Below are 22478 nucleotides of genomic sequence, written 5' to 3' on the forward strand. Positions count from 1 at the left end.
CGGCGCAGCAGCACAAAATGGCGAAGCGTAAAGCATCACCTGACTGGCCGTGTGGACGAAACCACTTATGGACAGAGGGAGGGGTGGAGAAACACGGAACTGAAAACATGAAATAGTTTTTAAATCGTTATCTGGAAAAACAAGCCTGAAACCAAATACATTTTATGTAGATAGTAAAATAACCACCTGAGCGAGATTATGAGCAAAAGTCCTGTTCGTCTTGTTCGTAACGTTTTGGAAGATCTCGCCTATGAGTTATCGTTTTGGTATGGTCCGCTGCAGGCTTTCCCTGTGATGTCTACGTATTCACCTTTCAGAGGCTGAGAAGTACAAGATGATGGGGATTTACAGGGTGTGGAAGAAATATTTGTGTCAATTTTAATAATTTTACTTCACACTTCATCGGATTAGAAAAGCCGAGAACATTCACGAATAATTGAATATGTCTGTCAATAAGATGTCCATCTTTCTGACAGTTAATAAAAAATATCTTTAAAAGCTGATGCTTCTGTTTGAACACTTTAATGCAGATTGCCCCGGGACTCCACTAGTCTACAGAGCATGTTTTTCTTCTTTTTAACAGCTACTTGTGATTTGCAGCAATGTGGCATGTGAGAAAATTTGAGTGCTTAAGAGAGGGGTGGTATAGTAAGTGACTGAGAAATCCCTCCATCCTGTCCCATCCTTCACTGTACAGCATCCGGCAAAAAAGAGAAGTGAATGCCCCAAAATCCAAAAAGGAAGGGTCAAGGCAATTGGGACCCGATATATGTTGTGTATGACTCAGAAGGACCTTGTGCAGTCCTTCCTGTCTCCCTCCATCCCTGCTCTCTATGCACTGCCTGTTCCAAGTCAGCAGCATTGGACCCCTCCCCCAGAGCCCCCATCACTCGTGATGCAGTGTCTCCACATGCATCACCGGCCTCCTTCCTTTCAGACACCACTCCACGTCGTTCCAGGCAGACATGAAACACGAAGGCATATTTAATAAACAAAGGTGATGAATCAGTGTCAAGCTCACTGTGAAGTTCATCTTATTCTCCATTTCTGTGGAGACTAACTGAATATTGATGAAAGGCTGTGAGACTGGACGCTTTTAGGAACACTCAAGCATTTCATTTGGAGTGTGTGATCATTTATCACACAGATGCTTCCTGTTTGTTTTTAGTGAATCCTCATTTTATCGAGTGGCGTTAAGCAGCGGCTTCCACATGCTCATTCCCTTTTTAGGGAAGAGAAACTGAAAACTATCAGACATCCTCATAAGACATCCTTACAGATTTGTGCTTACTACCAAACCAGATCCCTTGTCTTTTTAAGATTTTACAAGTAATAAAACACCTTCTTAGTCTGGCCTTTAATCTCCTGCCCATCTGATTGTTCACTAAGATGGGCGTGGGTGGTCAAGGGAAACCCCCACCTCATCTTGTGGTTAAACCCTTAAGCATCTTACTCCTGGAGGCTGGAGGGGAAGGTTTTCAGGAGATGCGCCAGACCAACACCCAAAGGAGTGGCTAAAAATAGAAGCACATGTGCGATTAGCCGTGTGAATCCTGAATGAACAGCACAGGCCTAGTAAAGACAGAGTCAATACTTCTTACTGTAAAGAGGGGCATCACATCACCACTCTGCTGTCAGAGACGCATCCGATGCAGATTATTATTGAACTATGGCATCGATCAGTAGAAATGTTTTTAAACGTAAGGGTTCAAACCAAATGTCTGAGGGAGAAAATGAACACGCGTTCATGTTTGAGCTATACATCAGTGCACCTCCTCTACTGGGTTTTACTGACACCTAATAAAAAAGATGGACATGAAATGTGCGACCCAGCTCACTATTCAAGTGTTAGATGTGTGTTAGAATGTGATTCATTCTAACAAAACATTTTCCAGTCAGACCATTCACCCCCAACTTCCACAAACTAAACTAAAATAGAGAATGTGCCTGAAGAAGCTTGTCTGAGTAATGCAGCAGTCATGGCGGCGTTTCAGTAAATTAGACCCAAGTCTTTGGTTCAAAATGAGAACATTTAAACGATTCTGTCAGGGATCAGCTGATTTTATGACCAGATATGCATAGGAGCAGATTTTCTAACCAGTCCATGAATCCGGCTCTATTTTTACTTTTCTGAGTGAATGCACCATAGCTACGCTGCTCGTGTTGGCTTGGTTTGTAATGCAGGGGCTAAAGAGGCATCTAGTTCACAAAAATACTCCACTATTAGTGTCAGGTTATTGGTACAAACATCTCTGTTCTAGAACCAGAAGGGCATCATTTTTAGATTTTCATTGACAGGAAGTTCTAATCTGGTGTTTTGAAAAGCTTTACTGTAAACATTACAAACACAAAATACACTGCCCGGCCCCAAAATAAGCCACCACCAAAAACAAAAGGTCACCCTTTATATTTTGTTGAACCGCCTTTAGCTTTGACTAAAGCACACATTCGCTGTGGCATTGTTTCAATAAGCTTCTGCAATGTCACCAGATTTATTTCCATCCAGTGTTGCATTAATGTGTCACCAAGATCTTGTACTGATGATGGTAGAGTCTGACCGCTGCACAAAGTCCTCTCCAGCACCTCCCAAAGACTCTCAATGGGGTAAAGCTCTGGACTCTGTGGTGGCCAATCCATGTGTGAAAATGACGTCTCATGCTCCTTGTTGGTCTGGTGTTTATAAGCTTCACTCTCCCGTATTCCAGTCAGAATTGACAGCTCCTCGGATGAGGAGCAAAAACGTCTTCAAGGAACCAGCCTTCATTCAAACCCCTTTAGGATTACCAGGACTTTCTGGTGGTCCACTGTGTTTTGTGAGGTCAACGCAGCCGTCCACCAGGAAGTTTTAAAGCACCTCATGCTTCCTGCTGCTGACCAACTTTAAGGAGATGCAGATTTCTTTTTCCAACAGGATTTAGCACCTGCACAGTGTCAAGGATCATCCCTGCTCTTCATTGTCCAGCAAACTTGCCTGAACTTAACCCCATAGAAATCCAACAATTCAGAAGAGCTGAAGGCCACTATCAGAGCAACATGGGCTCAGAACACCTGAGCAGTGCACCAGACTTTAACACTCCATATGCCACGTAGCTTTGCTGCAGTAATCCAGACCAGCTGAGCTCCAACTAAATATTGAGTGCTGTACATGCTCATACTTCTCAGTTGGCCAACATTTCTAAAATGCCTTTTTTTAGCATCGCGTTTAATTGATGTTCTAATTTTCAGAGATACTGAAATCAGGACTTTCATTAGTTAGCTATAATAATCCATATTAAAAGAAATAAACATTTGAAATAAATCAGTCTGTGTAATGAATGAATCTAATCTACAAGTTTCTCTTTTTGAATGGAATCACTGAAATAAATCAACTTTGTCATATTCTAATTTTGTGGCTAGCACCTCGTTTCTGCAATCTCCTTAGATGTTTTCTCACATTGATGCACGCCAGTGACCTGACCCTTCTCAGACCAACATCTTTTCCACATGGTTGCTTATGAAATGAGAAACAGAGTTGGGGTTAAATAACTTCAGACTCTGCCCATGCCGTAATTACCCAATAGGAGGCTCGCACCTATTTAGTTAAAACCAGGTGGTGACTTTTATTTTTTGGCCAGCCGGAGTATAACTCAAACTGGCAATCCTTGGGGGAAAAAAAAACAGGAATCGGCCTAATGTGGATCACAGTGGAACTCAAAAAACAGGTTCAGAAAACTGATCAGTGCATCTCCAATGTGGCGTTTATACTTTTCAATAGACATTTGCTCTACTTGGCTATGTAAACCTCTCTAAAGGGGCAGAAAGTGGAGAAGCAGGAGGGTGGAATAAGCTGCCAGCAGACTTAAAAAGGCATCCGACACATTTCTGAGAACCTGATGAGTGCAGCACGTTCTTTACAAGGTCAATGATGCGACAGAACGAGAGTAGCAGAGAAAAAACTAACCAGACAAAACACCAGGGTCACTTCATTGAACACGAATACTGTATTTTCACATGTAGATAACAGCTATTGCACTGATAATTCACTGGAACGAACGAACGAACGAACACACACACACACACACACACACACACACACACACACACACACACACACACACACACACACACACACACACACACACACACACACACACACACACACACACACACACACACACACACACACACACACACACACACACACACACACACACACACACACACACACACACACACACACACACACACACACACACACACACACACACGTAATCCAACACTTTACCTACAGAACTTCTCCTCAAACAGGCAGAGAAAACAATGAATAAACTGTATTTATGCTTCACAATGAATTGAAAATGTTCTTTTCTACATTTCTAGACCAAAAACAAATTCACATTTAGTGCAAAAGGCTTCGCTCAAATTTACTAGACATTCACAGACATCTACTAGGTTTATTCATATATCAGATTTCGTCCAGCACATCCAAACATCTAGGAAGAAAGAGACAAATCTAGATCTAAGTTTTACTTGACCTGGTACAACTTTACCACAGTTATGTTCAACATTTACCGAGAAAATGAAGGACCTTGCCTCACAAATGTTCTGGAAACTTCAGTTTGTCAACAGAATCTGACAAATAATCTCCCTAAAGGACCGGACGGCTCATTTCTTACTCTGGCAGGACTCTGAACACAGAAATGATCTCAGTAGGAACATAAACACGGCCCTTCATGAGCTTTTCTACTTGATGAGTGCAGCACAATATCAATATGTAAACACAAACGTAAACAGAAGACAAACACACATTTATATATACATACTTTTCAATTCATTTAGAAAACAAAGAGAAACTCTAAACATTTTGCGGGTTGAACAAAGCTCTGCTTGCAAACCCGTTTTGGACTTTATGCCAAGGAAATGACTCCCTGCTGTAACCTTCTAATATGTTTGAGTGTCTGAATCTAGATATATTTGACTTGTTTGTGCACGTGATTATTGAGCCATGGCATCCTGGAACCCCCACACCTCCAGCAGTGAAACCTGGAAGCTCTCTGCACACAGCGGCGGGTTGTCGAAAGTGGTGCATCTTCCGGTGCGTCCGTGGTTCAGCTCAGAGTCGATGTACAGCGCGTTACCTTCACCCCCTCCTGAACAAACAACAGTACACATTTGATTTATTTTGTAAACAAAATTGGGATGTTGACCATTTAAAAATGAGACAAACATGGTAACCAGATGCAGTGAGCTCGCTCACCCACAATGATGGAATCAAAGTTTCCAGCCATGAACATGGAGGTGTTCTTGGAGTTCAGGTTGAAATGGCGAGCAGCCAGAAACGGTGACAGATCTCCAGCAGCTTTCTCCAACTGCTGTAAGCTGTCGACTGCATTTTGTCCCTCGGAGGACGCCGTGCCCTCCTGGACCTCTGTTTTGATGGAGGATGCCAACTCAGGGTGGCGGATCACCACCCACTCGTAACGTTCCATCTCGGGCTTCAGCTAAAAGGGGAACAAAAAAGTTGTGCGCACCTTTAAATAGCATTTTCCACACATACAGGTGTAGTAGCATAAACATGATACCGGGTTTGTAAACAGCATGAAAACACAAGGTCACAGTCGTCATTTCTTACGTGAATCATGCTAATCACATTTTTTACTTCAGGCTTCGAGCCGGCGCATACTTCTAGAGATTTCCTGACTTTATTTCAAATTAAACACAAAGAATATTCTTTGTAACATTAAATTCAGTTAAATATTTTATAGATCTGCTGGGTTTAAATGTCAGTATTAAAACAGAACTTGGTTCACAAAAATGACCCAGAGCCAAGAAAATAAGCCAGAAGTCAATGGGAACCTCACATTTACAAAGAAAACGGTCAGAATGAACTCAAACCTATATTAGCTGCAGCCTTTCATGTCTGGTTTTACACTCGGACCATCTTATGTGGAGAAATGATGAGTTACAGCCATCTTGAATGGGTCTGACTCGGTTAATCAGCTGTAGATGAAGACTGTATGATGGTTTCATAATAATCCCTCCAGTGGTGGAGAAGATATTGTACCAGTTATCACATGCAACCATCCATTTAGCGTTTTTTTCAGGTGATAATGGACAGAATGAATTATTTTAGTTAAAGGAGTTCATTAGTGAAACTTTCCATCTATTCATCCATTGATGTGATCAGAATCTGCCGAAAATATCACCAAAGGGAATATTTCTCCACAATCATGTGAGTCAAGTTTACATATTAGGATCATGATTATTCATTTTTTTTAACCATCCATCCTCTTCCACTTATCTGGGGTTGGGTCGTGGGGGCAGCAGCCTAAGCAGAGATGTCCAGACTTCCTTCTCCCCAGCTACTTGGCCCAGCTCCTCCAGGGAAAAGCCGAGGCGTTCCCTGGCCAGCCGAGAAACAGTCCCTCCAGCGCATCCGGGGTCTTCCTTTAAGTCTCCTCCCTGTTGGACGTGACGGGAAAACTTCACCAGGGAGGTGTCCAGGAGGCATCCTAACTAGATGCCCGAGCCAGCTAAAATGGCTTCTCTGGAGTCCGGCATGGAGTTGGGGCACGTTGGCGAGTGCCTGGTGGCCGGGCTTTCACCCACGGAGCCTGGCTGGGCATAGCCCGAAGAGAAGATGCGGGTCCAGTGTGAGATGGCCGGTACTCGAAGGCAGGGACCTTGGCAGTCTGGTCCTCAGCTACAAAAGCTAGCTCTTGGTACGCGAGTGTCATTTTTAACCAATTCAAGTTTTAAAAAAATACATTTTGTTTCTTACAGGCATAAATGATCTAATTTACGGAGATGAGCCAAAAGCAGAAGAGCAGATTTGTCCCCTATACATCATGTCTAATACCTCCTTTTCTTTAATCTCTTCTGTGGCACGAGCCAAACAACAGATTTTGACATTTTCCCTCAAATGAAAGTTAAAACTGAACTTCAGTTCAAATAACTGAGCCACACGGGACCTATGTGGCATTCAACACCACCCTAGTTGCCTTTTCCCCAGGAAGGTGGCCACAAAAGCCAGATTAAACATCTGAGCAACGCGTGTTAAAAACAAGACATCTACAGAGCTAATGCCATGTACTGACATACTTAAGCCTGTTCCACATCTTTCCTCTCTGATCTCTAACAAATGTCGTCTCAGACCTGCTGTGACTCAGGTGTGGTGTCAGGTGAGAGCCTGCTCAGAAACAAGCGCATCAGGTGACAGGAGTTTCCGATCTGTGTGTGCTGAAGTGTTACTGTTGAGATGATTGTGACTTTTGGTGTCTAGGCTCAGACATCCCACAGCGGTCCACCAACACAGTGGGCTGGATAAATAATTCACACAGAGGGCATCAAAGAGTTGGTCTTTTCTGTTTCAGCAGCAGGTAATCTCCTAAAGTTAGGATGAAACGCTGCACTACCATCACCAGAGGGAAATGACAAGGTTGTTTATGAGAAAACAAAAACATCTGGGGCCTTGTGGCCTATAAAACAGTAAAAAAAAAACAAAAAAAAAAAACACACACACCAGTCTGAGTCTGTCAAATGCCGGTCAGGAACATGTGGAAATATGGCTGATGGTGCCCTCTGGTGGTTTAAGTGTAGTACTGCTAAGATAAAACGGGAACAGAAACAAACTCACCCTGAAGACAAAACACTCTCCCGTGCCAAAGAAGCTCAGTTTGTTCCCCCCTCTCTTCCTCTCCTCCCAGTCCGATGACAGGAAGGCTCCACATACCTGAATAAAAACAGAGTTGGTAGGTTGGAACAAAACGGATCACCTGACCTGTTCTGGCTTTATTGCTTAAAACAGCTCAGAATTAAAGCCAGAAAAGGTCTGCTGACTCGGAGGTCAATGTTCAAGCAGCATCCCTTTGCAGTGCTGTAATCCAACCGTATGACACCTGGTCACATGACTTTTGACACCAATTCACAGAGAAGGATAACAACAGAAAACTGAGTTCAAGCTTCACTGCAAAGTCACCTGAACTCATTTAGACAAAAATAATTAGATCTGAAAAAAACAACTTTTAAAATCTCATTATTTTACATTTTATTTTGAAAATTACAGCAATGAAAGTTGCACAAAGCTCCTAAAACTCTGTTTAAATATAGACAATATAGAAAAAAGCATACAGATTTCAATAAATTAAGTGCAGCCCCAGCCATTTTATGTCCTTACTTTATGATAAAACAAGTTGGGTGTGTTGCCAGACTTGGTTTATATTTGATTCTCTTCTACGTTTTTAACTGACAGTTGTGTCTTCCTTGTCAGATTAGAAAAAACCCAAAAACCTCTGTGCTGGTGAACTACTGTAAGCTTTTGTGGGAATATTTCCTCCACCGCTCCTGGCTGCAACATCTTGCTGCCTGTTCTGGTTTGAGAGGATAGTTCCTGGGTCTATGTTTTTGATTGGATGGAGGCAAATGACTCTAGTATTAAGCTACCCAATAGGCTGAAATAGAAAAAAGAAAGGAGACTTTTTGTTGACCTATTGTTTTTTCTGTCACAGCATACATCTATTGATTGATAAATATTGTTATTGACATACTGACCACTTTCCACACTCTACTTTCTTCTACCACTACTCTCTAATTGCATTATTTCCTGTTACTTCAGCTGTTAGCTGTATTTTCTCTCCCCATAAGAAGCTGCTCTGCTGAGCTAAGGTAGCCTCATAGAGGGGGCATTCTCCCTCTCCTGATAATAATATTTTACTTTCTTTAACACGGAAGTGCTACTACTAGTTTGTCTGTTGAATTAATTATAGACCCACTAAGGTGAGGACAATAAAGTTTCTCTTTCTAATTGGCCCTCATCTCTGGAACAGGCTGCCAGAGGACCTTTAGAGTCGCAGAGATTGTTTGTTTTTAAGAGCAGGCTTAAGACTCACCTTTTTACCATAGCTTTTAACTGATATCTGTTTATAGCTGCATTGCTTGTTTTATTTTAATTTGATAATTTATATTTTAGTTTTATTAGACATTTATGTCTTAGTGTTTTACTATCTTTTAATCACTTTTTTTAGTTATTTTACTATCCAAATTAGCTCATTATTTTTAATGTTACTTATTTGTTCGTGGCAGCGTTTTCCTCTGTGGGGTCCTCTGCCTCAGGGGTAGTGGTCGATTGTGGCGGCCTGGGCTCACCTCAGGGAGTGCTTAGGCAGTGGTGGTGGTTTTCGCCCTACCTCCCTGGGAGCCCTGGGTTGGTGCCTTGGCTGCTGCCGTCGACGGACTACTACCGAGGCAGACGGCTCACCTGATGGCGTGTCATTCGTTACCTAACCCATCTGAGCTCGGTCTAGTGTTGTTTACTTATGATTTTATTTATTAAAAGTTTTGTGTGTGTACATGTGTGCATTTGTTGTTCGTGTGTGTGTGTGTGTTCCTTAGGAAACAGGTTGTGGGATTGGGGGGTGGGGGGGGTGCAATTGTCATTATTATTTTTATATTTTTGGGGAAATGATGGGATTATGGGTTACATGGGGTAATTTTAACCTGTAAAGCACTTTGAGCTGTATTTATTGTATATGAAAAGTGCTATACAAATAAAGTTTAATTGATTGATAGAATATCTACTAAGAAATCCCAATGTAGCCATAGCACTTGGTATTATGGTTGCAACGATTATACATTTTGGTGTTATGATTATGGTCTGAGAAATAATCACGGTTTCACAATATTTTTCATGAATTGATTTCACATCTGTACTAACACGTATAAATCACAGACATTCTATAAATCTTTGGTAAAAGGCATGATTACATTGTTTAAAGGTTTCGAAAGCCTGAAATTTCTATTGTTCCTTTTCAGGGATTTTGCCAAGACAAATTTACTCTACCACTGATTTGCAATGTTGATGTTTTACCTCCACAAATAACACAAGCCTGGAGGAGTTCTGCTGTGTAAAGGAGTAGCTTCTACTAGTCAAGACGTTCTCTGCTGTTTCCTGGACGCTAAACCAACAACAGCCTTCCCCGTCGTGAGTCAAGATGGGCGAGTCCGTGAATGTTAAGTGACAGTGTGACGTAGATCTGTCAAGATTTTCTAATCCTAGAATTCAACATCTATTTTCTATCAGAAGCTAATGCAGGAGATAGGTGTAGGAGACTAGTTTCAGGAGAGGGAGAATGAAAAGCCTGCATGAAAAACTCAGAATGACTGATTATCAGAAATAATCATTAAAATGGTTTTTTTGAGTGAACCTTTCATTATATTTGCCTAATAGCTTTTTTGAGTTTCTGTAAAAAGAAAAGAAACTGTTGACAGCTGGTCAGGGTTAGCGCTGAAGGTTGGAGACACCTTAATATATTAAGATGCTTAATTCCTACTAGTGCAGTTGTTATATTACTTATTACTTAAATGTAATTTCTACTTGTTCATGTCTTTTGAAACTCCATCAGTAAGACTATTATTTAGACAAGAATAAATTATATTATTGCTATGTAGAACAGTAATTACAAAGAGGTGTTGCATGGTGGCGCAGTGGTTAGCACTGTTGCCTCGCAGCACAAAGGTTGCAGGTTCGAAACTCGGCTGCGGCCTTTCTGCGTGGAGTTGTGTGTTCTCCCCATGCATGCGTGGGTTTCCTCTGGGTACTCCGGTTTCCCCCACAGATCACAACATGCCCTATAGGTTATAAATTGTAAGTCGCTTAGGATAAAAGCGTCTGCTAAATGAATAAACATAAACATAAATATTAAGCTGGCTTGCCGTACATGCTTGTTATTGACTGATACAGAGCAAACTTAGTGCAACACAATATGAACTAAGAACTGCAGTGTTCTAATATTACTGTTATATTTGTTCAGTCACTAACGTAATCGGACTCGGTTTATTTATCTGCGTGACGATCTCAGAGATGAAAACAAGTTGGGAGTGCCACAACTTTCTTTTCTGCCAGCTCTGCAGATGGACGAGCCATCGTCCTGAATTTGTCTTTTAGCAGCTTTGTGGGTTTAAAATATCCCCTCACAGGAGACTTAAGCACTTCCTAGAGGGAAACGGAGAAGTCCCGGTGGTTGTTGATGCTGGTTCTGCTGAGTGCGTTCGTTCAGTTTCACTTTGGTCCGCTGAGGTCTTTCTTATTTTAGTTTACGGTGTTGGGGATGTCTTTAGGTAGGTTAACAGCAGCGTTTCACACTGTGGTTAATAAGTCACACTGGTTAATCCTTGCAACCCTACTTGGTATACGTGTTGTGTGCGTGTGTGCGTGTCTGCTCGGTCTTCTCCGATTCCCAGTGAGTTGTGGCGGATGGCTGCTTATACTGGACGTTTCTTCCTGTTAAAAGGGAGTTTTCCTCTCAACTGTCCCTACATGCTTGCTTATTATGAGGATTGCTGTAAAGACTGACACCAGTCAGGGACTTGATGCAATTTTCTGGCTTCCTTATTTAGGAAAGTTTTTACTGATTGGCTTAAAAGAACTGACCTGAATTGGAATGTTTACTTTGTGAACTGCCTTGAGACGATTCGTCATCATTTGGCGTGATATAAACTGGATTGAACTGAGTTATTGTCCATAACGATTCAAATATTCTGTTGATTTTAATTCCGTTGATTTGACCAAAAAGCATCTAAAACATTGTTCCTCATTTGTACCAAATTCTCATAATTATTTAAGTGAAAGGAAGAGTTTAGAGGAAAATCCAAAAGGAAGCTTGTGTTTCTTACATCTCCACCTGTGGTCCTGATGAGGAGCAGCGTGGGTTCGTAGCCCTCACAATGGGAGTAGAATCTAAAAACAAATGTACAAGTTCTGTTCCTGGCACGATTTTCAAACACCTCACTGTGTCAAACATTCCTAAATGTAGCCTGTGAGTGGAAGCCATGTGTGGGATTGGACCACTGGCGCGAGGACAGAGGAGCTCACCTGTTGAGGCTGCAGCCGTGGACGGAGGTAGTGAAGAGCAGCTGTGGCTGGCACAGGGCAAAGCGCTCTGGGATCCATGACCAGATGTCGTGCATCTCCTTTGGACTGACAATCTCGGAGGAAAAAGTTTCAGGATTTAAAGCCAGCTGCACATTCCTCCTGGGACAGGCCGAAATGGAGATGAATGTCAGAATCAGTGGAGATCATTCAGTCTGTGATGCACAGGTCTTAAAGACTTATGCAATAAAATCTGACATTTTGACTGCAGTGACACTGACCACATAGAAGCCATTTAGAAAAAAATAAGGGAAAAACTGGTCTGAAAGCAAAGCAACAAGAAGTGAACCCACCTAGAACTGCAAAAGAACCAATGGAGGAAACACAGGAGTGCAGATGAGAGGGGGTGAACAAAAAAAAAAAACACAGAATAAACAGAAAAAAAACAAGATGTGAGACGATGCTAAAGCAACCAAAAAAACAAGATGATTTGAAAGAACAGGGGCCTCATTCATCAAACCTTCATACAAACATTCCTATAGTCCTTCCTAAGAATTTAGAATGATCGTACTAACGGTGAAAATCCTGATTCATGAAAAATGCGGTGGCCACTTGTACGCACGTTACTCCGCAAACGTCTAATAAATCTCACCTGTGCGTGCCCAGGTGTTCGTGTTCATTCAGTCATTTACATACAGAAACGCCCTCAATTCACCATAATAGGTCACACCACGTCTTCAGCCCATGAGGGGAAACCCTGCGTTCTTCCAGAGAGAAAAAAAAACAACAAAAAACTTTATGGACTGCAAGATCAAGGCTCTGGCTGCCAAAGCCAAGAGAACCAAACTAGTTGCAGAGGTTATAAACGTGGTCGGGACCCCGTCAGGAATGAATAAAAATGGTTCCTCATTAAACTGAATATGATAAATCATGGACATTTAAGTAGTCGTTCTGTTTGGAGTTCGTTTTATTTGGAAATGTTGTCCGAGTGCAGCCTCCTCTGAGCTGTCATTCAGTCTGGTTACCTTGGCAACACACTGGGGGCACACAGGAGGTTCTCGCAGGTTAACAGCATAGCTCCAGAAGGATTTCCTTCAGGAATCAGATCAGTGCGCTCACGAAGGACGTGTCTACTCCAGAGTGCACGCTCTGCCAAATCCTCCAATAACACAGACCAGCCATGCTACAATGTCAGATCAGTGGTGTCTTGTATAAGTTTCAGTACCAGATATGCGTTTTACACCTAAATAAATATTTATTAGGTGAAATAATATGTGGATGAGAAACATGTGACGATGACTGAGACCACTGCGGTTCCTCCGTTCTACCACTATGCTATTCATATGCATGGTCTGAGGTTTGCTTATGTAACATTTTCACGCACGAGTAAAAAATGAATACCATACAATGCATTAATTAGTTCCTACGCACGAAATACACACAGATCTGTGAGTACGGATGATAAATGAGGCCCCTAGAGTGTCAAATATAGCATTTATATGAAGAGCAGATGAAACCTACACCTCTACTAAACAGGATTTTACAGAGTCTGAGTTGGTCCTGTAGATGCTAATGTGCTGCTCTTCACTCTCGCTTACCTCTGAGATTCCATTTATAAAGCTAAAGGCTTACTTTGTATCTTCATTCAAGTCCAAGAGCCTCGACTCAAATGAAGTTAGGATATGGATGAATTTTTCTGAATTGACAAACTGAACTTACTTACATCCTAAAAGAAAAATGGCGAATAAAAACAACCAAAATGTTTGTGACATCACATAAAACAAAATTGTTGAAGCTTGATTGAATTTACCGCTTCTGTTTGACAGTGATTCCTTTCTGCTGCAGGGACTTCTCATTTGTGAGCTGCAGCAGAGTGATTTCCTTACGGTTAATCAGACGGATGGAGAAAGACTTCTCCAGCAGCTTTTCAGGTGTGACGGTGGAGGCGATGCCCTTGATAAAGGCCTGAATATCTGACCTAATTTTACTTGAATCCTGCTGTTGCCGGCCCCCCTGCCCTGCTTGGTTCCCTGTTCTATGCTTACGATAGAACTTGAGCAAAGCTATGGCCACGCGGTAGAGAACCTTATAGCCCTCTACTAGATAGACATCAAAGACCCGGACCAAATGGCTAAAGGGGAGGTCACCAAGCACCCAGCGCTGCCAGTCGGCGTACACCTCAAGCACATCCTGGGCCGTGGTGATAATGAGTTTGTGAGCAGCTGTACAGTACTTATTGGCCAGGTCGCCGAAAGTCATGCAGCTGGACTCATAGGCCAAGAAAGTTTGGTCCAGCAGGCGTTTACCTGGCTCGTTGCAGGCCAGGATTCGGCTGACGTGCTCAAAACACTGAGCCTCATCTTTGCTGAAGTGAAGGAGCAAAGAAGTAATGGCCGGGAGAGAAGGGCAGTGGGAGATGTCTGGAAACTGTCCCGCGATGCAGCCAATGATGCGATGGACTGAGGCCATGGCCTCGGCCTTCAGGCAGTACCGTGGCACAAGGTTTCCATCCACAAACTCTGGCAGCGGGGTGTGAGAGGAAGGCTTTTTCATGGCTGTGTCTCCCATGATGTCACGATAAACTTCTGCGTCTGGAGTGACCGTACGACAAGGTATGGCTTTGATGAGCTGCTGGTAGACTTGTGCTCGTAGTTGGTGATTCTTGGCCCAGTAACCTTGACGAGCCATCTGCTTGAACTCTTTCAGCTCTTTGCAGTCTAGTTTGGTGGGTCCGATGCTCTTGGCCAGATCTCCCATCTGAGCCCAGTCCACAAAGGTGCCATAGTCTTCCTCAGCCATGGTGGTAGAAAACAATCCCAGTAAGAGGAGGGGGAGTGGTCACTGAGGTATTTCTAACCTTCTGTCCTCCACACTGCAGATAGCACACTTCTTTATACTAACTGCCCATGATGGTTACTAGAAAACAAACAGATGAATAAGTAAATCAAACCTCCATTTTTTTTTATTTCATACATTTTCAATTTAAGAATAATCAAACCAGGTACGCTCAGCATGCTATTAAATCATTCGGACCATGCAGCGTGAGGGCATTTGCCAATTTCCAGCTTTAACAAAAATTTACAGGTGAAACAAATTCCATTCACCTGATACTCCATATACATTTATTTAGCAATAAAGCAATCCTGAGGTTGGTTGAAGTAAACAGATAATTTTTTCCTAACTGTCCTTCAACAAGTCACATGAGGATGACCGTCCAAAGGTCAAGTGTCATCAACAGATTTTAAATGGTCTTTAAACAAATCAGCCGGAGCTACATGTAAAATCATAAAATAAAGCATTTATGGTGAGTTTAAAGATTAACATGTCACATTTGGCTGTTAAAAAACAAAAACACATCCCAAAATGTTCCATGACATTGGGACAGATGTCACTGACTAAAAGGTCCCAAAAAAAAAAAAAAAAAAAAAATCAGTATCAGCACTCAAAACCACAATCAGTGCATTTCCACCGCTTTCTACATCTTTTCCTATCTGGAGGACAGATATGAGCTTGGTTAATCAAATGGAAAGAAACTGAACATTTTTCTTTGCATACTCATCAATCCCTGTAACATGGACCCTCTAAAACCGCTGTAATTTACAGCAGAACATTAGGAATCATTTATTTTAAAGAGCAAGTCACCCTCAAATCAACTTTTTTTTGTTGATAAACTATATAAATGAGTGTCTAATTGCTCTGTAGACACATTCAGTCAATAATTTGGCATTTACTTAATCTTAGTTAAAATTTAAATAATCTGCCTAAAACTGTCAGCGATGCACCGTCGTCAGGCAAAAACTCAGCACTGCATTTGAGTTTAAATCTGCCATCGCTATTGGCTAAGAGGTATACTATGATGTTAGATGGTACATTATGATGTCACAATGTCGTGAGTGTGCATATTTGTTAGTGGTTCCACCCTCTTGGTCTGCTAGGCAACAGCATTTGTTGCATTTTTCAAACAGGAAGTGGGAGTTGAGTAAGAATCTGGCAGGGGGTGACTTGCTCTTTAACGTGTTTAACCGTTATTTCTCTTGAATATAAGTGGATAATTTTCCATAAACTGGACCATAAACTATTTTTAAACTCTCATTCTAAGACGGCTGGAGCAAATGAAACATCAACACTGACGTTAATCAATGAAAGGGAAAGTATAGAGATCACCTTTAATAAACTAAAATGATTGAAAGGTGAATATTAACAAAAAATACTGAAATGATGGTTTCTAATACACGTCAGGCCACCTAATCAGCCTGTTTTACATTTTTCACGGGTCAAGAAGCCAGCTGAGGTGAAAGTAGCAGTAGCAAGTTAAGAGGAAGCCCGTATTTACCTTCATTACCGCATGAGCTAATCTGATTCACACCGACTATGTTAGCACCATGCTAGTTAGCTTGTAGCAAACCGCCCCGGATTACAGCAGCCAGCGAAACAACACACAGGCTGTGCAATTAAACACAACATGCATCTAAAAGCAAGTCAACACTCAAGACACTCGAAACCGACGCGGATATATTTTGGGACACATGGATGTCACCAATCACAGATTAATAATCTACTCATGTGCTTCAATTTACCCCCACAGATTAAACAAGACAGTCATGGAGATAAAAGAGCCCCTACTTTACAATATTTAAGCCCTGGTAAACACGCGATAAAGACATGTCGACAGATTAACGCTCGGGTCTCCTACCTGCATGCTGCCTGCTGGACGTCTGGAGACGTGAAGCTGGATTCACCGTTTTGCTGCTTTAAGCATGCGCAGTTCCTCCGACCTCAGCTGCTGGAGCAACAGAGAAGCTCAGTGGGCTGTAGCTCCACAGCCACTGATTTTGCTTAAAAAAATATATATTTTCAAATTAAATCCAGCTGTTTTACAGTGAAATCATCGGCTTAAGACAAAGATAAAAACGCATTTAATGATTCTACATTGATGTACAAAAGCTGTTTAATGGCCTTTGCTAAAATAGCATAAGCTTTTTAAGTATATAAGTGCCTTGACTATGCTTTGAGGCTGTTTCCATTATCTGATTTGCCTTTTTTTGTGAAGATTTAATTAAATGCGTGATAGCAGTGGAACAGGGCATGGAAGTACCCCAGAAAAGAAACAAGCCCTGCCTTTGTCAAGGACTCAAAGCACCGACCAAAACACAGCCGCCCAACCCATGACATTTGTTATTGCTAATTAAATTATGGAATCAAAATTGCTTTGCAGAACAACTCAGGCAAAAATGTTGTTTGGATCTGTCCCGCCCTTCTTAGATACAGCTGCTGCCTTTTGCGTCCTTCAGAAAATCACCTTTTGTGCTTCAGTTTGATGGAAGAGTGACATATTTATAAATATTGATTGCAAAAGTATTTTTAAATTAACAATTTGTCCTACCTATAATTATTTATGCATATATGAGATATTTTGTGTGCATGTCATTGACTGTATGTATGGACAGACCCGTCACCCCGTAGGTTTCTGAAGAGCTGAATGGACTGCAAACTCCTCCCTAATAGGCATCAGAAACATCCATTGGCCGCCTCCAGTGGATGTGGGGTAGGGGGCATATATATATATGCAGTGTTCACCATTAGAGTGCAGCTTGGAACAAGGCTGAGCTCAGAGAGAAGTAGAAAGAGCAGGAGATGCAGATGGATTCCTCATCCTGCTGTAAATTAATAAAATTCTTTCAAAGCTTTTAAAATGAATTCTTGCTTACAGGTGTTCCTGTTATGTGTGCCTATCAACCATAACAGATGTGCTTTAAGTTTGTAAGTGTGAGTCTACAGGAATTGATTCCCAAGTGGTCTAGTGACCTCTGAATAGAGACATATGGATTTAAAAACCCCTAAAGCCTTTGTATTCAGGCTTACAGAGTTTTATCTTATCCAATTTTTCCACCTTTGCACGCCATGTGACATGATAGAAACACAGGCCAATCCCGGCTCACTCAAACTCAGCCCAGCCTTCATGAATACATGAAGATTCAAAAGGTTAAAGACAATAGATAACAGCGTCACGCCACAGAAACATTCTAAAAGAAGACATTGAAGTAATTTGATCATTTTGCTTTCCATTAAATTTGAGGCCCTTTTCTTTTATTGCTCTTACGTAAATATCCAATGGAAAAATGAAGAAGAATATTAATAAGGATTTTTCCCATTTTTTCTCCCTGACCAGTCTGAGTAATTAAATTATTAAATTCAATGAAATTTAAGAGGATTAAATGTCTGCTTGTAGATTCTTGGTCAGTTACTTGGATTACTTTGCAGACTACATACTATATAAGTAAATAAAAATAACTAACATAACTTCTGCCCAAGATGATCTGTCTTCTGTGGCCCTCAGTGTTTCGACTTGGTTTATGGCAAACGTAGGTGTGACTTCTAAATCCAACCATCTGGCTCAGGAATTTGCACATCTCTTCCCCAGAAATGCCCTTTAGGTTATAGTTTACCTCTTTATTTCATCTGAATGCATTTTTCACTGCAGTGTGAATACAATGTATAAAATAATCCAACTTTTCTAGACTCTTAGCTCAAGACTGATCCAGCTTTCTCCATGCTAAATGTCTCTGCTTGACCTGATCTCCCAAGTGTTAAATGAAGATTTGTACATAGTGATTAATTTACATAACGTTCAGCTGATAGGGAATTGTTGGTTGTAACCCTCATTTCTTTTTTTTTCTTCTTTATTTTATTTATTTTTCTCCCGTGTCCTGTCTGGCTGTGAAGCAAACAGAATAAATGTCTGAATGCTGGTGACAAGCCTTACAGATTTACTCTCAGGTGGAGCATCAAAGCGTCTGCTTTTGATGTCACGCCTGATACTTAAAACTTTATTGTTATTGTTTTTTGAATGCTTTGTAATTTCCAGACACGGAGACAGAGGTGAAAGAGAAAGGAAGAGACAAAAGGAGGTGGGGGGTCCACAAAAATAAATAATCAATGATGAACAAGAGTCTGCTTCTAGACCTGCAGAAAAGGGACACACAACAATACAACAAGAGCAAGCTATCACTGTGTCAACTTGATGAAGAAATGTAAAATCAACATTGTTTAACTGAACAATCACACGATAATAAATCACAGTGCATTTAGTGCCATCCACAGCCTTAAGACCTGTGTTGAACGTGCCCAAGTCCATACTTATGAGAGCACCATGTGAGCACCTGTGTGTGTACAAGCGCTTGTTAATGTAAGGTTTCTCTATAGGACCGTCCAATAGAGAGTGTGAGGGGCCACAGATCTGCCCCCCCAAAGATGCATAGAAGATGGAGGGAGCTCCAAGTCCCAGAGATCCAGGAGCTGCCCCAGAGCACAGGGACCCCAAGGAGACCGCAACCCGAAAAGCCCCTGCCCCCCTCGAGAGGCGCAGAGGATTGCCCCGGGGGCCACAACCAGCAGCCGGCAGAGTCCTGGGAGATATCAGCGGCAAGCCCACAGGCCCACCCGCAGCCTCCCACCCCCCAGCCGGCAGAGCCCGAGACCCAGCAACCCGGGACCCAGGGGCGACCACCCCCACCAGGGACCCAGCAGAGCCCAGGGACCCAGAACCCACCGGGCATCCACTGGGATTGATCTTGACCCCTCTGACCCGGGAGCCACGAACACTCAGGCAGACCAAGGCACCACACTCCACACCAGGTGTGGCAGAGGGAGGGGAGAAGAAGATTTATATAATCAAAAGAAGTCCCAGGAGAAGCGAGGAGTCAAAGGCCCCACCTGACATATATAGTCATACACAGACACAGTCACACACTCCCTCCCTCATGCTCACACACACACATACAACCAAAAACTTACAAAAATGCATGCCGGACACCCACTCATGCTCCCCATACACACCCCATTCACTTTGGGTTGGGGTACAACCATTACTGGTTCCCAGAGTTACCTCATTTCTGAGAAGAATACTGAATAAATAATCACCCTCTTGGAATGAAAGTGCCACGCTCCACGTCCGTCGCAGCAAACCCAAGCCAGTTCCCAGGGCTGGACTGGGACAAAAATTCAGCCCGGGCATTTTGACTGGAGACCGGCCCATCACCTGTTTTTTTTTGGAAAAGACATTAAGCCTTACACTGTTTCTGACACACACCAACGTACACTTTCTTATTGGTAGTATTTATGTATCAATCTAATAAACGTAAACCTACACCATCCTTCCTATCCTGGTATTCTAAAAAGTAGGGTTGGGGGTAACTGATTATTTTTAAAACGATTATTCTGATGATTATTTTATCGAATAGTCGACTATTCTAATGACTATTTAGATGATTAATCTAGCGATTACTTTTCTATTGCACAATTACTAAAAACCAAAAAATTCTCAAATAAATTCCTCCAAAAAGTTGATAAGTTGTTACTGTAAGAGAATAAACACTACAGGCCTTCCATTTTGTATAACACTGCTTTTATTGTGTTGCGGTTGTTTATGTTCTGGTGACGTATAGAACTTGGGAGTGCAGGCTGCTGCCTGAGAGGTGGTTGGAGACGGAGTGTCTCCATGCTGCTTTGTTTTGTTCACTTACGTGCATGAGGCAAGTGGTGTTACGACCCTTCCTGGGGAGTCACGTGTTTCTCCTATTTTAACTGTAAATCCTTCTAGCTGTTATATTTATAACAAGAAACAGATATTCGGACGGAATATTTTCATGTTTATTCGAATATGATTGTGGAACACACCCACCATCATAATAAATAAGGTAATATTTAGGTCAATTTAACCCTTTACACGTGACCAGGACACTGTAATCAATTTTTGGCAAGGGAAATGATCATTTGTTGCCATTTTTGAGGTGTTTATGAATGTGAAAGACACCCAGCATCCTGTGATGGCACTAATAACATCAAGAGATAATAAATAAAGTAATATTTAGGTAAATGTAACCCTTTACAGGTGACCAGGACACTGTAATCAATTTTTGGCAATGGAAATTATCTTCTTTTTTTTTCTTTTTTTTTTTTGTTGCCATTTTTGGGGCGTTTATGATGATACAGTAGGCAGTATGAGTACAGTAACATCAACAGATAATACATAAAACCCTTATTTGGTCAATTTTAGCCTCCATGAAAATCTTAGCAATTCAATCACTTTTTGGCAAGTAAAATGCCATTTTAGTTGTCTACAATTAAATCATCAATAAAGAATTTAAAGATATTTTGAGGCATTTCTTATAGGTAAACGGGAGGGTGTAGTCTATTTGGCAAGTGACAATCTTAATTTTATGTGCTGAAGTGCTTTTATCTTGTTACTTTTAAATAGAGCAACGTAATGTATAGATAGTAACCTACACAGTGTCATTAAAGCCAAAGCTTGATCATTTTAAATACTTTTTTTCAAGTAAAAATGTGCCCCAAACTAGTTAACTGTGGCTCCATGTCAAGTGGACTAAAGAAAGGAAGGGGAAAAAATTAAATCGCTGGAGAATTGTTTATTTCCTTTTATACAACGTTTACATTCAATACAGGGTGCCATTTTACATTGTTTATTTATTTTTTTAGTATCAAAGCTGTAACATAAAGAAAGCCAGTTCTTACCACAGAGTTTGTGGCACAAACCATCTTTCAATCGCAAATATTGCAAAAAGGATTAATATATCCTCATTGTGAACGTTTAAGACAAATAGCAACACTTAAAACAACTTCCGAACTGGAAAAACTAATGTGGCAAGGTGCAGAAACAAGTGCCCGGGCGGGATTCGATCCCCAGACTCCCGAGTGAGAGTCAAACGCTCTAACCAGTCAGCCAAAGGGACATCTCCTTGGCCAAGTAGCCAGGGCGCATCATCAATCGGGACATTGTGGATGCTCACCACACTGCTACATCTTCCTCCCTCTTTCCACAAGCACGTCCTCGTGCTCCCGCGCAGGGTGCCACAAACACTGCCACACTAATATCCGCGATAAACATCTATTTAAGTACCGGAAGAGGTTATCTTTGCTTTCTGAATGTCCATATTGCTAGATATGCTGAGTTTTAGGGCGAAATCCTGGGGAATTTTGTCTAGAAATGCAATTACCTAACCGTGCGCGATCCCGCGGTGGCTAATCATTTTTTGGCAGCGAGTCAATTTATGGCACAACACCGGCTCGGGTTTCTCCTCCTCCCTCTTTTCTTCTCCAACCCATGGACGTAATTTTCACTTGAGAAGTGGGGGGGACACGGGGGGGGGGGGGGGGGGGGGGATCTTTACAGTATGCTCTAATGGGAAACAGGTTTCAACACAAACGGCTGTTTTCCGCTTGGTCTTAGAGCTCAACCAGTGTCAATTTAATATAGCGTAATATTGTTTTTGGATGGTAAAAAGTGCAGGGGTCAAAACTTGATTTTGGAAAAAGTGGGGGGGACATGTCCCCCCTGTCCCCCCCCAAAATCACGTCCATGCTCCAACCTGTCGCTGGGCTGAGGCTCCATCACTTCCTAAATTGATTTTACTTGAACCTTCACTACCAAACAACTGTGAGATTTTAACACATGTGCCAGCATCAGCCTGAAGGGCTAGTTTCTTTTTTAGTCGAATTTTCTCCGCTCCTCCTTTCCGTTTTTTGTTCTCCATTTTGTAAAGCTCGTCTGTCTGTTTACTGAGATTCACAAACAACTGGCGGGTGCATCAGACCTCTGGCTATTGGTCCAGCCCAG

The 22478-nt window shown here is 41.9% G+C and overlaps 1 protein-coding gene across 3 annotated transcripts; it reads right to left on the reverse strand.

Annotated features, from left to right (window-relative positions):
• Nucleotides 1-4780: 4780 nt before the first annotated feature.
• On the reverse strand, nt 4781-16638 carry tbc1d24 (TBC1 domain family, member 24). Of its 3 annotated transcripts, XM_015963369.3 has the most exons (7): nt 16539-16638; nt 13656-14761; nt 11849-12007; nt 11650-11713; nt 7616-7711; nt 5237-5480; nt 4781-5129 (listed from the first exon to the last, which is right to left on the reverse strand). In XM_015963369.3, exons 2-7 carry the CDS (start codon nt 14642-14644, stop codon nt 4975-4977), a joined length of 1707 nt encoding a protein of 568 aa, XP_015818855.1. In that variant the 5' UTR covers nt 14645-14761; nt 16539-16638; the 3' UTR covers nt 4781-4974. The 3 variants fall into 3 exon arrangements, with proteins under 3 accessions (XP_015818855.1, XP_054605127.1, XP_054605128.1); XM_054749152.2 differs by lacking the exons at nt 4781-5129; nt 5237-5480 and adding an exon at nt 6087-6441; XM_054749153.2 differs by lacking the exons at nt 4781-5129; nt 5237-5480 and adding an exon at nt 6455-6593.
• Nucleotides 16639-22478: the final 5840 nt, after the last annotated feature.

Source organism: Nothobranchius furzeri, chromosome 16, assembly GCF_043380555.1.
Source record: "Nothobranchius furzeri strain GRZ-AD chromosome 16, NfurGRZ-RIMD1, whole genome shotgun sequence".
Lineage (NCBI taxonomy): Eukaryota > Metazoa > Chordata > Actinopteri > Cyprinodontiformes > Nothobranchiidae > Nothobranchius > Nothobranchius furzeri.